The following is a 13,574-nucleotide window of genomic DNA, read 5'->3' on the forward strand; positions in this document are numbered from 1 at the left end:
GCATGTGCTGTCCGCAGCGCTCTAGTCTCTAGCTTGTTTTCTCGTGTGTTGGCACCGGGGACGGTGTTTACTTCCAGACCACCTTCTTTTGTCTGGGGATTAAAGTACCAGCACGGCAGCATCTAGGTTATTCTGTAGTCGACTTAATTTAAAAATAAGAAAGCATTTAGTGGCTACAGAGTTTCAAAGACTTTGGAGAGAGAGAAACTTCTGTGTGAAAAAGAAATTGTACTACAAACAGCTTGAATACCCGTGTGATTTTTTTTTCTGTCTCCAGTTGACGATGGAGAGGTTCCCCTGAGAGAGAAAGAGAAGAAAGTTCGCCCCTTTTCAATGTTGGACTCGGTGGACCAGTCGGCTGGCCCTGCCCCCTGTGGGGGTCTGAGGAAAAACCAGAGCAGTGAGGACATCTTGCGGGACGCTCAGGTGCGTTGGGATAGCTCGGTGTTAACACCCGCTGCTCGTTCTGTACATGCCCCTCAGAAGAGAGAATATTGTATGAGGGAGAGCAGGAATCAGACCAAAATATATCTGCAAGATGAGAAAACAGAACAGAATTTGGTGATTTTAAATTCTGCGGCTTAAGTGTCTTTGTGGTCTCACCCCGTGTTGGAGAGCGGCTGCTTTGCCTGCTGCTGGTTCATGTTTCGCGTGATTCTCTAAAAAACTGAGGGTGCATTGAAGAACAGTCGTATTTGCGTCCTTCAGTTACCTTGGTTCTTCAAAACCGGGAGCTGAGTTTATGTCTGTGACGGTTTTGTGTGTTAGAACCGCGGCCTTGGACGGCGTGTTGCCCGAGGCGGCGGCCTGGTTTGTGTCCATCCTGATGAGTGCAGAGGATGTTCGGTTTGGGGGCCGCCGAGTACGTAAGGTGGCAGTTGAGGTTTCCGAGCGGGCACCCAAGGGTTCCTACGTAGGAAGTGGCAGCAAGGAGTCATTCGGGGCAGGGATGGTGTTGCATTACTGAGCTTCCTTATTTAATGTGGTTAAGTTCAGAGATTTAAAACTTTTTAGTGATTTAAAAACGTAGAGCTAGTGTCTTTAGCGTGACTTATATTGGCGAAATGAGGTTGTCTAGACATCCCGCGGACCCATTGAGGCAGTGTTTTGACTGGCTTTGTACGTGTGTGTATTACAGGCTGCAAATAAAAATGTGTCTAAAGTACCGCCTCCCGTTCCGTCAAAACCAAAACAGATTAATTTGCCTTATTTTGGGCAAACGAATCCGTCACCCTCAGACGTTAAGCCGGACGGAAACCCTCAGCAGTTATCAACAGCGGCTGCATCCGTGGGAAATAAACCCAAAACAGCAGGGCAGCAGCGGGGTCTGCTGTCCCCCGGCGCACCTTCCGTCGGCCAGGGCCCGGCCCTCGCTCCAGCTTGTAAGCAAGAAAGTCCCCCTGCGGCCGCCGTCCGGCCCTTCACTCCGCAGCCTTCCAAAGACGCCCCTCCTCCGCCCTTCAGAAAGCCCCAGACGGTGGCCACGAGCTCCATATACTCCATGTACACGCAGCACCAGGCGCCCGGGAAGAACTTCCAGCAGGCCGTGCAGAGCGCGTTGACCAAGACGCATTCCAGAGGCCCGCACTTCTCAAGCGGTGAGCTTCTGGGCCCGGTTTTCCCCGGCGCGGGTGGCCGCGGGTGACGTGGTCATGTCCTCCCCAGAGCTGTCCTCTCTCGGTACACAGCGAGATGGCTTTGTTCTCGGGGTTTTGTTTAATTTGCCTTCTGTTCTCAGGAACCATCCATTAAACGTCAGCCCACTGCAGTAGGCGCTGGGGAGCGTAGGTGATAGATGACTAGAACCCATGGCGGACATGGCTGTTTGCACGGTGGCGACCCCGTGCACTTGTTCCCTGCTCCTGGTGGGCGAGGCGCACACAGGCGGTCCCCGCGCACCGGGCCACGTCCTCGCTGCGGGTCAGACCGCACACATGCCCTTGGCGCGAGGAGGCCTGGATAGCTGCCCCTGAGTGCTTTTCAGAAGAGCGCTCCTTCCTCTGTTTCAAGCCGTTCTGATGAGCACAGAGCTGCTAGTTAAAAGCATAAAAAGATACACAGTCTGTTGATTTGTTGGGTTCTGAGAGTCATTAGTTTATAAAACCAGAATAGAGTTCACTCTCTTTTACTGAATGAAATTGGCTTTCTAGTCATGAAATCAGCGTGCATTTGTGGCCTGAAGTGTCCCGAAAGTGATCAGACGACAGACACGTCCCGCACGTGCCACAGCGGACTCGTCCTTAGTGAGGCCTGCTGACACAGTGATTCGGGAATTGGATAGCTCTGACCTAATCAGAACGATAAGGGGAAGGGTTTGGGCAAATAGAAGTGGTTCTTGAGAACTCAGGAAGCCAAATATGATTTTCCACGTGGGTTTGCTTTTGAAAAGTGGGAAAGAGAGGGTGGTGCGTGATTCCTTTTAATCTGGACGCAGGAGAGGATTACCAGCCCCCGTTGCTTTTATGCTGTTTTCATGGTTTGACATTTTAAGTTTGTGTGCAACAGCCAGTGATTGCTTAACGGTTACAAGGGCAGCATTTTCTTATCGGCACATAAAATAATGGCGTGTTACAGCCAACGAGAGTTTTCGTTCTGTCAGAAGTTCACTGTGCCGCGATGGAAGCCTTGCTTTGTCTTTCGCTGGGTGTAAAAACTGGTTGTGGTGCAGGGTGCTGGGTAAGGACTGGAAAATTAAAAGACGTTTTAATCATCGTCAGCTGGGTCTGTGACCTGCCGGCTTTATTGAATACTGATCGGGGCTTTGTTTCCATTTTCCAATCAGTCTACGGCAAGCCTGTGCTCGCTGCTTCCCAGACCCAGCAGCAGCATCCGGAGAACGTCTATTCCAGCAGCCAGGGCGAGCCCGGCAGTCCCGAACCTGACCCGGAGCCCGTGGCGCCCGCTCAGGAGAACCACGAGAACGAAAGAATTCCTCGACCGCTCAGCCCGACCAAATTGCTGCCTTTCTTGTCCAATCCCTACCGGAACCAGAGTGACGCTGACTTAGAAGCCCTGCGGAAGAAACTGTCCAACGCCCCACGGCCGCTGAAAAAACGGAGCTCCATTACAGAGCCAGAGGGGCCCAATGGGCCAAATATCCAGAAACTCTTGTACCAGAGGACCACCATCGCTGCCATGGAGACCATCTCTGTCCCCTCGTATCCGTCCAAGCCGACTCCAGGCACGGCCGACTCAGAAGGCCCAGGAGAAATCCAGAATCCGTACTCACATGTGGAGCCAGAGAAGGAGACGGTCTCTCTGGTTCCCGAATCGGTGTCCCCGGAGGAAGCGGGGAGCACCGGTGCGGAGAACGGCGACATTCCAGCTCCTTCACCAGGCCTCGACTGTGTGCCCGAAGGAGTCCCAGACGGCAGCCCACGTTTCCAGAATAGTGTGGAAGAACCGAGAGCAGAGACTCCGCACCTGCTCGAGGTGTACCTGGAGGAGTACCCCCCGTACCCGCCCCCGCCGTACCCGACCGGGGAGCCAGAAGGGCCAGGAGAGGACTCTGGGAGCCTGCGTCCCCCCGAGATCACGGGGCAGGTCTCTCTGCCTCCTGTAAGTAATGTGGCGTGTCACCTGGTCCCTTCAGGAGCCCCCCCCCCCCCCCCCCCCGCCTCATCACGGTGTCCCAGGTGGTCGACTGGCAGAGCTCCGGGAACCACCTCTGAGTTCGCAGGGTCGTTTGCCCAGGGCGACAAACGTGTCTGCAGCCCACCTTTTGTTTCACAGCCCCCTCAGCGCGCAGTGCGTCTCGTAAGTGTCCTAAAAATCCATTACATTCAGAATACCTTTACTTTTTCATTACTTCTTTTAATATTTATTTTTGAGACAGCGTGAGTGGGAGTGGGAGAGAGGCAGAGAGAGAGACACACACACACACACACACACACAGAATGTGAAGGAGGCTCCAGGCTGTCAGCACAGAGCCTGACACGGGACTCGAACCCGTGAACTGTGAGATCATGACCTGAGTCGAAGTCGGACGCTCAACCGACTGAGCCCCCCAGGCGCCCCAAGAACAACCTTAGTTTTTAGGGGAGAGCCCTTTTCTCTGTGAAGAATCAGAGTTCGGTTCTTTGCGATACAAACCACGCTTGTTTCTTCGACTGTGGTCGGAGGTAAACCTTGAGCCCACACTGTACTCAGCCTGGTGTGCGGTTCCCCACAGCTGGGGTTAAACACGTGGAAAGGAAAGACATCTCACACCTGGTTTGGCTGTTCCCCCCCACCCCGCCGGCCATCCAGTCAAAATGATGTGTCCTCTCAGGGACGGAGGAGACCACATTTAGTGACCGCGTCATGCTTTCTGCTCAGGAGTCTGTGACCGTTGTCCCGGGAGAGCCATCCCCTTCTTGCTTGGGTCCGAGTGACCCAGGGCAGCTTGTGTCTGCTTGTTCGCAAGCGGGCGCGGGGCCCCTGCCCCGCACGGCCCCTGCGCTGCGCATCACGGTCACGTAACGTTCACACTTCCCTTTTCCAAGAGACGACATTTTAGTCCTTGCGCGTCAGTGGAGTGATGGCCGCACGTTTTCTGCAGCGCCGTGGTTGTCCACCCCGAAATCGCGCCGCGTGTGTGCAGTACGGCGCACCTCCGCGAAGTTGCCGCTTTGCGGGCTGTGTGCGAGGCGCTTACCGTATGCGGTGTTAGGGCTGGTCTTTGCAAACTCGCCGTATGTTTTTTAAGTCTGGCTTATTAACGGTCGAAGGGCTTGAGTAGCTTACTCGTGTATCTCGGAGTGTAGTCAGACTTGTGAGTAGACGGCAGTGACGGCGTTTTAAGACCGGAAGGTTTCTTCCCAGGGTATGTAAGGCAGATGATCACATTTCTTATTTCCTTAATTCTGTCCGCTCTCCCCCGAAGCAGGCGTTGTTTGTTACGAAACGGTTAAAAGGGAGGGAGTTGAAGAAGCCAGATCGCTTGGATTTAAATTCCAGCCCTGATGTTCACTGGCCGTGTGCCTTGTTTCCTGATCTGTAAAAGGGGGTAATGGGGTTCTCGTGAGGAGTTCACGAATGATCGTTCGTTAAATGTCCGTCCAGAGAACTGTGTGCCCAGTCTGTGGGGTCTGTCGCACTAAATAGATGGGGAACCCAAAGACCAGTTCTCGACCCAACGGCAAAGCAGCCTTCTCGCCATCGCACGTCACACCCTTAGCTCCAGCCGTGGTGTCTTGGGTCACCCAAACGGGACACGGTTCAGTTCTTCCCTCTTCGTTCGTTAAGCTGTATGTTACGATTCACGTCCGTGTCTGGATGATGTTACGTGTCTACAAAATGTGCCAAGTGTGTGTTTGTGAAGCCCCTGTCGCTCCCCCCTTCCCTCGGTCTCCACGCTGAGACCAGGGCCCTGACTTCACACCTTTCTTCTGCAGGGCAAAAGGACAAACTTACGTAAAACTGGCTCTGACAGGATCGCCCATGGCATGAGGGTGAAGTTCAACCCCCTGGCCCTGCTCCTGGACTCCTCTCTGGAGGGGGAGTTTGACCTCGTTCAGAGAATTATCTATGAGGTACCGTCTAATGATACGACCTTGTGTCCCTTTCGGATCTCCGATCTGAGAGAGAGGAATTGCATCTTTAAATTGTGGGGGTCGGGGCGAGGTGTCGAAGGGGGGCGGCGAGCACTCCCCGGGACAGGCTGTGCTGGTGGAAGGTGTGACATAAAGTTGGGGGCCCTCTGGGGTCTGGCCTTTCTCCGGGAGATCTCCACCCTCTTGTACAGTTGTGCCTGCATGGGTCCGGACCGCACAGGGTTCATGGTCGTGCCTGTGTGGGTCCGGACCGTGCAGCGTTAAACTGCAGGTGTGGGTCTTATTTCAGAAGCCTGCTATTTAAAATATTTTTAGTTGCCCTGTTTTCCTTTCCATGGCAAGTGCACCTTGTCCTTAGACACTAATTTGTGGTGGGAGTCGGAGGGTAAGTAAACATCAGTGACTCTGAGGGTAGAGTTTCCGGCCCCTCTTCATGGGTAAGAGCCTTTTTATAGTGAGCGCCTACTTACTCTGGCTTCCCCGCCGCCCTCATTTCTAGACTTGCTCTTGGTAGAATTTTCCTGGCTCCTGAGGTTTAATTATGACGGAAAATAACCCCAAGAGCCTGCGTCTGTTCTCTTGATCCTGGACAGCTGGTGGATTGTGGTTGAACGGTGACAGAAGTGTGAGTGACAGTCACCCTTCTTCTCGATGTCACAGGTTGATGACCCAAGCCTGCCGAATGATGAGGGCATCACCGCCCTTCACAATGCCGTGTGCGCGGGCCATACAGAAATCGTGAAGTTCCTGGTGCAGTTTGGTGTGAACGTAAATGCCGCAGACAGTGACGGATGGTAAGGTCCTCGCTGACCCCTGCCCCGGCTTCAGGGTGTCACCGTGAGGGCCCTGCCGGGTGGTGAGAGCATCCACGTGCGTCCTGCCACGGCTCGTGCCCAGACTCCCCTCTCGCTCCCGTTCTGGGGCACGTGGGGTGTTGGAGTTTAGTAGTTAAGTAATAAAAACAGGAAATGTCACAGCCGCACACAGTAGACTCGAGCGAGTTTGAGAAATGCTGATTTAAGCAAGGTCCCTTCACCCATGAAACCTCTGTTTTTAATATACTGCTGTCCATTGCACGTCTGCACGAGGGAGTCGGGTTTGTTGACTTTCCCAAATACACGTGACCGTGGAATCCATTTTTTGTGGACCATTTTGTGAAATGGTTTTATGTGCATAAAGCATAGGAGGAACTGTTACAAGTGATGAGTGTTCCTCATGCGATAATGGATTGTTACATAACGAGTTAAAGGTCTTGATAAGATATTGTCAGCCCGGTAACAGTAATAGAATGGAGAGTAAATTTTGTAATTTTTCTTTTTTTCTTTTTGGAAAAAGAAAATTTTAAATTACGATAGGCTCTTTTTTGGAAGAAGACTTGTTTTTTTCCGTATAGGATTTTTAAAAACCTGGAATCACGTGAAGATATTTATGCAGGTATTTTTATAGCTTATTTTTCTGTTAACGTGGTAAGTGGCTGTACGATGACGTCGGCTTTACCTCGTGCACAGGTGTATGTCACGTGCGTGCACACAGGTGCAGAATAGCCCTACATTGCGAGGAGTGACTCTCTCTCTTGTTCGACACTTAGATCATCCCCCAGGTGTTTGTGCCAAAGCATTTTGGTTACAGTTTTTAAAAATTACATTTATAAAAGTAACGTGTATGCTGTGGAAAATGTGTGTAAAAGGAAATGAGAAGAGGAGATCAGCCATCGTACCCCACAACGTAGAGAGATCAGCATCAGTGCTTCTTAAGTATATTCCTTTAAAGCTTACGTACGCGTATGTATTTTAGCCTAATTTTTTGGTTTAACTTTACACCGTAAGCAAAACAAATTTTTTAAGTGATCTCTGTGCTCACAGTGGGGCTTGACCTCACGACCTGAGAACAAGAGTCTCACATTCCTCTGAGCCAGCTGGCCCCCGCCCCAAAACAAGTTCTTGATGTGTCATAATGTCTTCGTTTCCTTTTTATTAGGAATGTATGTATAGTTTTTCATTTTTTAAAACCACGCACTTAACAAACCTGCAGTAATCCCAAAGTGAGCGGTGGGGGGAATACGTGATCTTAGAGACTGTGCCCTCGGGAGGAATAAAAAGAGGGGAGAGAGGAAACAGGTGAAAGCGTGAAATCTGTGCGATTCGGGGCCTGGTCCACATCCTCCAGTTCACACTTGAGCTGGGCCATGGCGCCAGGTCCTCTTCCTCTTCCGTGGGTCTGGATCACTTAGCGCTCGCTGCAGACATCTGAGGTGCTGGAGGGGACTCTCCGTATGGTGTCCGCGAGTCCCTGCCGGCCAGCTGCTGAACAGACTGAAACGTGTGCGGTTGACAGTCCCTGTTCTCGTCTGCATTGAACTACCAAGGTTTTTTTTTTTTTTTTTTTTTTTTTTTACCAATTAAAATTCAACTTGGATTTTAACAGCCGTTAAGGAAAGGTAGTTTTCTGTGTGCAACTTAATTTCTTCAGAAGCGGTAATGCCAAGGGAACATTTCTAAAGGCCCGTGTTTCGAGTGCAGGCCTATAACGCAAAGACGGTCGTGCCCTCCGGTCTGGCACGGCCGGGCGCTAAGGCTGGCACTAACTAGGCAGGTGCTCCAGAACACATCCGACCCTTTCTGAGACGATTGCACGGATTTCCTGTCCTTCACTCATTTCCTTGATTCCCCTGGCCCTCCGCGCTGCCCTGCTGGGCGCCTGGTGTGGCCTGTATGCAACATGTCCCTTTGTGGCTGTCAGTCTTCGGCGGGTTCATGTGTCCGTGTGTAACTGATACTGTTTTTAAATTTATTTGAGAGAGAGAGAGAGCGTACAAGAGGGAGAGGGGCAGAGGGAGACAGGATCCCAAGCAGGCTCCACGCTGACAGCACAGAGCCCGACACAGGGCCCAAAGCCACGAACTGTGAGATCGTGACCTGAGCCGAAATCAAGAGTTGGACACTTGACCAAATGGCTACCCCACGCCCCCCCCCCCCACGTACGCGTGCACACACACACACTGAGGTGTTCCTGTGTGTAACTGATTTCTAAAACCGTGTGTAAGAGGTTTTAGGAGAAAGGCCCAGACCGTGGAGTCCGGAACGCTGTGGGCAGACAGCCCAGCCCGTGGGCGTGGTGTGCACGGGAAGGTCCTCCAGCGCGTTTGCCTCGTGTCCCCCCAGGACCCCGCTGCACTGCGCGGCCTCTTGCAACAACGTGCAGGTGTGTAAGTTCCTGGTGGAGTCCGGAGCCGCCGTGTTCGCCACCACCTACAGCGACACGCAGACCGCCGCCGACAAGTGCGAGGAGGTGGAGGAGGGCTACGCCCAGTGCTCACAGTTCCTTTACGGTTCGCGACTGCTGGCTCGAGTGTGGGGTTACTGCCTCTCTTTGCCCGGAGTTTCTAGGGTGCAGTTGCCAAGTAGCTTTAGCGTCCGGAGAAACGTTTGTGTGTCGTGCGCGGTCCTGGCCGTTGAGCACAGGGCGGCCTCGGAGGCAGGGACGGATGCGGCTTCTGTGCTTGCTCCAGTGGGGACGGCGTGAGCCGACCCCACGATGGGGCGGTTTGACCCTGCAGGGGCCTCTCCCGAGACTCAGAGAAGGGAGGCTCCGGGTGTGGGCCCGGTGGCCCAGGCGTGTCCGCACAGTCAGACGCGGGGGCTCCGTGCCTGGGGCACCGGGGACGGGAGGTGTCGGGGGGCGGGGAGCGTGTCGGGCGTCGGGCCCTGATCCGCTGGCTCCCCCGTGGTTTCAGGAGTGCAGGAGAAGATGGGCATCATGAACAAAGGGGTCCTGTACGCGCTATGGGACTACGAGCCTCAGCACGGCGACGAGCTGCCTCTGCGAGAGGGGGACTGCCTGGCCGTGCTGCGGCGGGAGGACGAGGAGGAGACCGAGTGGTGGTGGGCGCGCCTGCAGGACCAGGAGGGCTACGTGCCCCGCAACTTGCTGGGGGTAAGTGTGTCCTCTGTCCGCGCGACGGCGAATCCTCACGTTTGGACGGTGGCGGGTTCACACGTCCAGCCACATTTTCCGTGTTGGCGAGCCACCGGGCACGGTCAGGGTCCTGTGCTCTCGGAGGTCCTGCGCTCCTCACGGGACCTGGGGCTGGACCGGGGAGGGCACTGCGGGAGGGAGTCACCTTCTGTCCTGGATTTAGGTGGAGGGGGCTCTCAGGAGCGTTTGCAGGGAGGAGGCCGGGAGAGCGGGCAAGAGAAGGGAGGGGGCGTAGCGCTTTCCAGACGCTGCATTGCCGACCTGAGTGCTGTGGGCGCCAGGGCGGGACAGATAACGGAGAGCGAGGAGAGGACCGACGTGGGAAGGTGGAAGAGCCCGGCCGGGGAGGTGACGACGGTCAGCAGCGCGGCTCTGCGCAGTCCCCGTGCACCTGGGCGTGGCGGGAGGGACCGGAGGGCACCACCTCCTGAGATTGTTGAGGTGTCTGATGGGCAGCGAGGGGGAGAGGTTTTTATGGGGGTTTTCATCAGGTCGGACCCACGCGGGCTGAGCGGCACGGAGCCGCTCCGGTGTCTGGGTCTCTAGCGAGGGCCCTGGGTGCGAGCGCTCCGCTGCCCCGTGTTACTCCGCCGAGTGACCGTGGTGTCGGAACCTGGCTGCCTGGATTCCGACCCGCGCCCCCTCCTGACCCTTCTTGTCCGCTCCCGTGTCTCGTGTGCCGTGTGGGTGACCTCGTGTGTTCCGACTGCTGCCCCTGCTCACAACGTTTATCATTAAGTAAATCTTTGAGCCTGGATCATATTCACACATGTGATTCTGATGTAAATTACAAAGAATTGATGAAAGTTAAAGTAAATTTGGCCATGGAGCCCTTTATTTATTTTAATTTTTTTTGAGACAGAGACTGAGCGTGAGTGGGGGAGGGGCAGAGAGAGGGGGAGACCCAGAATCCGAAGCTGGCTCCAGGCTCCGAGCTGTTAGCACCGACCCTTATGTGGGGCTCAAACTCCCAGACCGTGAGATCATGACCTGAGTCTAAGTCAGATGTTTACCTGAGGTGCCCGGGCCACGGAGCCCTTTAGACGAGCTTTCCAGTGACCCGACCAGAGTTCTGTCCAGCCCGACGGAGTCTCTGCAGCCGCCTCCCTGCCGAACATGAGCAGCAAATACTAGTTCTACCTTTTGACGTTTCCTGCTTCTGAAAACCTCTCGGAACTAGTTGCTTATTGGAATCTTTTGTTGTGATTTTCCAAGCGGTCCTGTGACTCCTGAACAGAGGAGGCCGCGTGGCCCAGGTGCTCGGCCCTCCGGAGGCCCGCGTCAGGCTGGGTCGGAGACGTTCGTGTTCACCCCAGCCTTTTGGAGGTCTCCCCGGGGTAGAAGTTGCCTCTAAGTAACGTTTTTTTGGTTTCCTTTGAGTTTAAAAGAAAAAAGGAACTCACGTGAATGTTGAGTTTTTAATCAGAGGTTCAAATTTGAGTCTAGAAAATTGTATTGACCAGTTGTTTTCTCGGAAAAATCATCTTTTGTGTGGTGTTGATCACCCGGTTTTCAGTTTTGGCTGGAGTCTGACTCCACTTTCTTTCAGCAAACCCTTTTTCCCGTTGTGTAGGCGGGAGGAGGGGGTTGTTTACTGCGCCAGCTGGATGACTCGTTGGACTCACCCGTGGCTTCAGGACCTTCCATTCTTCTCTCCGGCTCTTGTTCTAGAAAACACAAAACCACAAAAATCCCCCCGCAGAAACCTCCACTTACCCTCCCTGAAGTCGGCAGACTTTTAGTCTGTGGCATCCTGTCGCTCAGTCTCCTGTCACGGAGTCGGGTCTGTTGTCAGTGAGGTTACAGGAGACCCTGATCTGTCCCGTCCGCTCGGGAAGCTGCAGGCCGCGCGGGTGGGGCCGGCGCTCAGCACCACCTGCATTTTTACGTGGGACCCCCTGTGACTTTGCAGGGGAGGTGCCGAGTGTGAATCTTGTGTCCTGGGGCGGCGCTGGGTGCCTCACGTGCAGAAAGAGTCCTTTTCTTCGTTTCTTGCCGGTGACACCAGACCCCCATACTCGAGGTTTTGTCTCTGCGGCATGTAAATCATTCCTCCGTTCTCTTGCAGCTGTACCCCAGAATTAAACCCAGACAAAGGAGCTTGGCCTGAAACTACGGAGTTTTAGTTTCTGAAGAACTCATCTGTTATCAGTAAGGAGAAGTGACGTGATTGTTTGTGGCAAACATTTCACAAGACTGCTGACGACGTCACTGGAAGGCATCTGGAATGGGCTCTGGAGGGAGGTGAAGGATCTGGGGAGTTGGCTCTCCGAGGGGGACCTCGGCGTGATAAACTGGCCGTGCTGTGCTGGGGAAGCATGTTCCGCGGAGCAGAGGACAGACAGTGACGTCCTGTTTGAGAGAGAAGTGGGGCCGCTCCGTGGGCTCCGTGTCCCACCTGCTCGCTGTTGGTCGGCGCGTCCCCTGCACCCGCCCCACCGGGAAGGACCAGAGCCGTGGAGGCGGCCCCAGGACCTTGGGACACAGGCCACACGCTCAGAACCACGTGTTGGCGGGTGTGGGCGGCCCTTCGTGTAGGAGTTTGTAGCGTCTTCGGAGTCACGTGTGGAAGGAATCCTGGGACCGAGCCACAGCACAGCTACCTGAATGTGGAAGCTGGTTTTTAGGGGGATTTGAATCTATATTTATTGTCTTTTGTATCCTGGAAATTGGAGACTCGCTATATAGACTTAACCATGAAATTTATCAAGATCGTTGCTGACTTTAAAAACAATTGTAATAAAATTAAACTTTTTGACTCTAAGCTTTTTACTGGTTTCTGTTCTTTGTGTCATGAAAAGCCTTGTTGAAGCTCCCACGCTGTTGGGAGAGTAGCGGTTTCTTCCCCGGCCGTGTGGCTGCAGTGAGGAGTGAGGTTCTTACAGACGGCTGGGTTTTGAAATTGGTGAGCTCTGCGGTGACCCTGATCGGGAGCCACGGGGACAGCCGGTGGCCCCGTCCCCACGCCTCTGCGAGAGGAAGGGTCTGGTGTTCGTGGTGCTGTCTGCAGGGATTCATTGGACAAGAACTCAGACTGAGTCTGCATTGTTTGTGATCCGTTACCTGGTTTGTGAGTCGTTTCGGAGCCCATGGCTCCGTGTGGCGGGGTCACCGAGTAGGAGCCACGCGGGAAGGAACGGCCATGCGAAATCCCGGCATGTTTGTGGGCAGCTCAATTCCAGCAAGAAGGCGGGGGAAGAGCCAACAGGCCACGCTCTGCGGGTAGCAGAGAAGGCGGTGACCCCGAGGGCTGGACACCAGAGGACTACCCTGCTGCTGCCCCCCGCCTGGCAGGGTTTGGAGGTGGGGCTCACGTGAGGTCACCAGGTTAAGTTCGCCCTCCCTAAGGCATTTGCGTCCTTGGAGGAGGAAGGGACCACCTCCCCTCCCCCCGTGAGGTCACCACGAGGGGGCGGCCACACGCATGCCACGAAGGGTCCCGCACCCCGGCCTCGGACCCCCCAGCTCCCCAGAACAGTGAGGGGGTATGGGGTGGTACCCCGGTGGGCGCTGCAGTAACGGGACGGCATGGATCGCTGACCTTGGACAGAGTGGCTTCCCCAGGGGCTGCCGCTGGGTCTGGCTGCAAGGAGGGGGGGGTGCTGGTCCTGGAGCCGCGGGGGGATCCCCGCTAGGGGACAGTTTTAAGTGGTCTCCACGACCCCAAGATCACCTGCTGCGCCGGGCCCCCGGGGATGGGTGATTTTAAGCACATAAAGCGACAGGAAGCGAGCGCGACACCCGGGTTGGTGGTTCCTGGCCACCAAGCAACCGTGACCCCGCCGTGCCCTCCACAGCGGCCTCTGCGTGCACCTGCTGGTGAACCGTGATCATCCATTGTCCCCTCAGCCCTATACCCACGACGTGTTTTCTCTTTTGGTTTTTACTTGTTTACGTCTTACCCGAGGTCTGCGTGGGAAGGTTTGCAGGTACAGAGAAGGGTCTGGGGTCGGGGGGGCGCAGACGCTTCTGGTCTGGCTGTGGTGTCTGTCGTGCTGTGGGCGCGGGGCTGCCACGGGAAGGACCCCAGGGTCAGACGCGGTGGCCCCGTGAGGCATCTTCACA

General features: G+C 54.8%; 1 protein-coding gene across 4 annotated transcripts in view; it reads left to right on the forward strand.

Moving 5' to 3' along the window:
- Nucleotides 1-12,273, forward strand: part of TP53BP2 (tumor protein p53 binding protein 2) — a 53,844-nt gene extending 41,571 nt beyond the window's left edge. For all 4 annotated transcript variants that reach the window (XM_086693906.1, XM_086693907.1, XM_086693908.1 and 1 more), the window contains 8 exons: nucleotides 278-426; nucleotides 1,139-1,598; nucleotides 2,783-3,558; nucleotides 5,376-5,513; nucleotides 6,195-6,328; nucleotides 8,696-8,862; nucleotides 9,268-9,467; nucleotides 11,578-12,273. In XM_086693906.1, the coding sequence (XP_086550032.1) occupies nucleotides 278-426; nucleotides 1,139-1,598; nucleotides 2,783-3,558; nucleotides 5,376-5,513; nucleotides 6,195-6,328; nucleotides 8,696-8,862; nucleotides 9,268-9,467; nucleotides 11,578-11,619 (2,066 nt within the window). In that variant the 3' untranslated portion in view covers nucleotides 11,620-12,273. The remainder of the gene's footprint in view (nucleotides 1-277; nucleotides 427-1,138; nucleotides 1,599-2,782; nucleotides 3,559-5,375; nucleotides 5,514-6,194; nucleotides 6,329-8,695; nucleotides 8,863-9,267; nucleotides 9,468-11,577) is intronic.
- Nucleotides 12,274-13,574: the final 1,301 nt, after the last annotated feature.

Source organism: Puma concolor, chromosome E4 (genome assembly GCF_028749965.1).
Source record: "Puma concolor isolate L17-30 chromosome E4, mPumCon1.1.hap2, whole genome shotgun sequence".
NCBI lineage: Eukaryota > Metazoa > Chordata > Mammalia > Carnivora > Felidae > Puma > Puma concolor.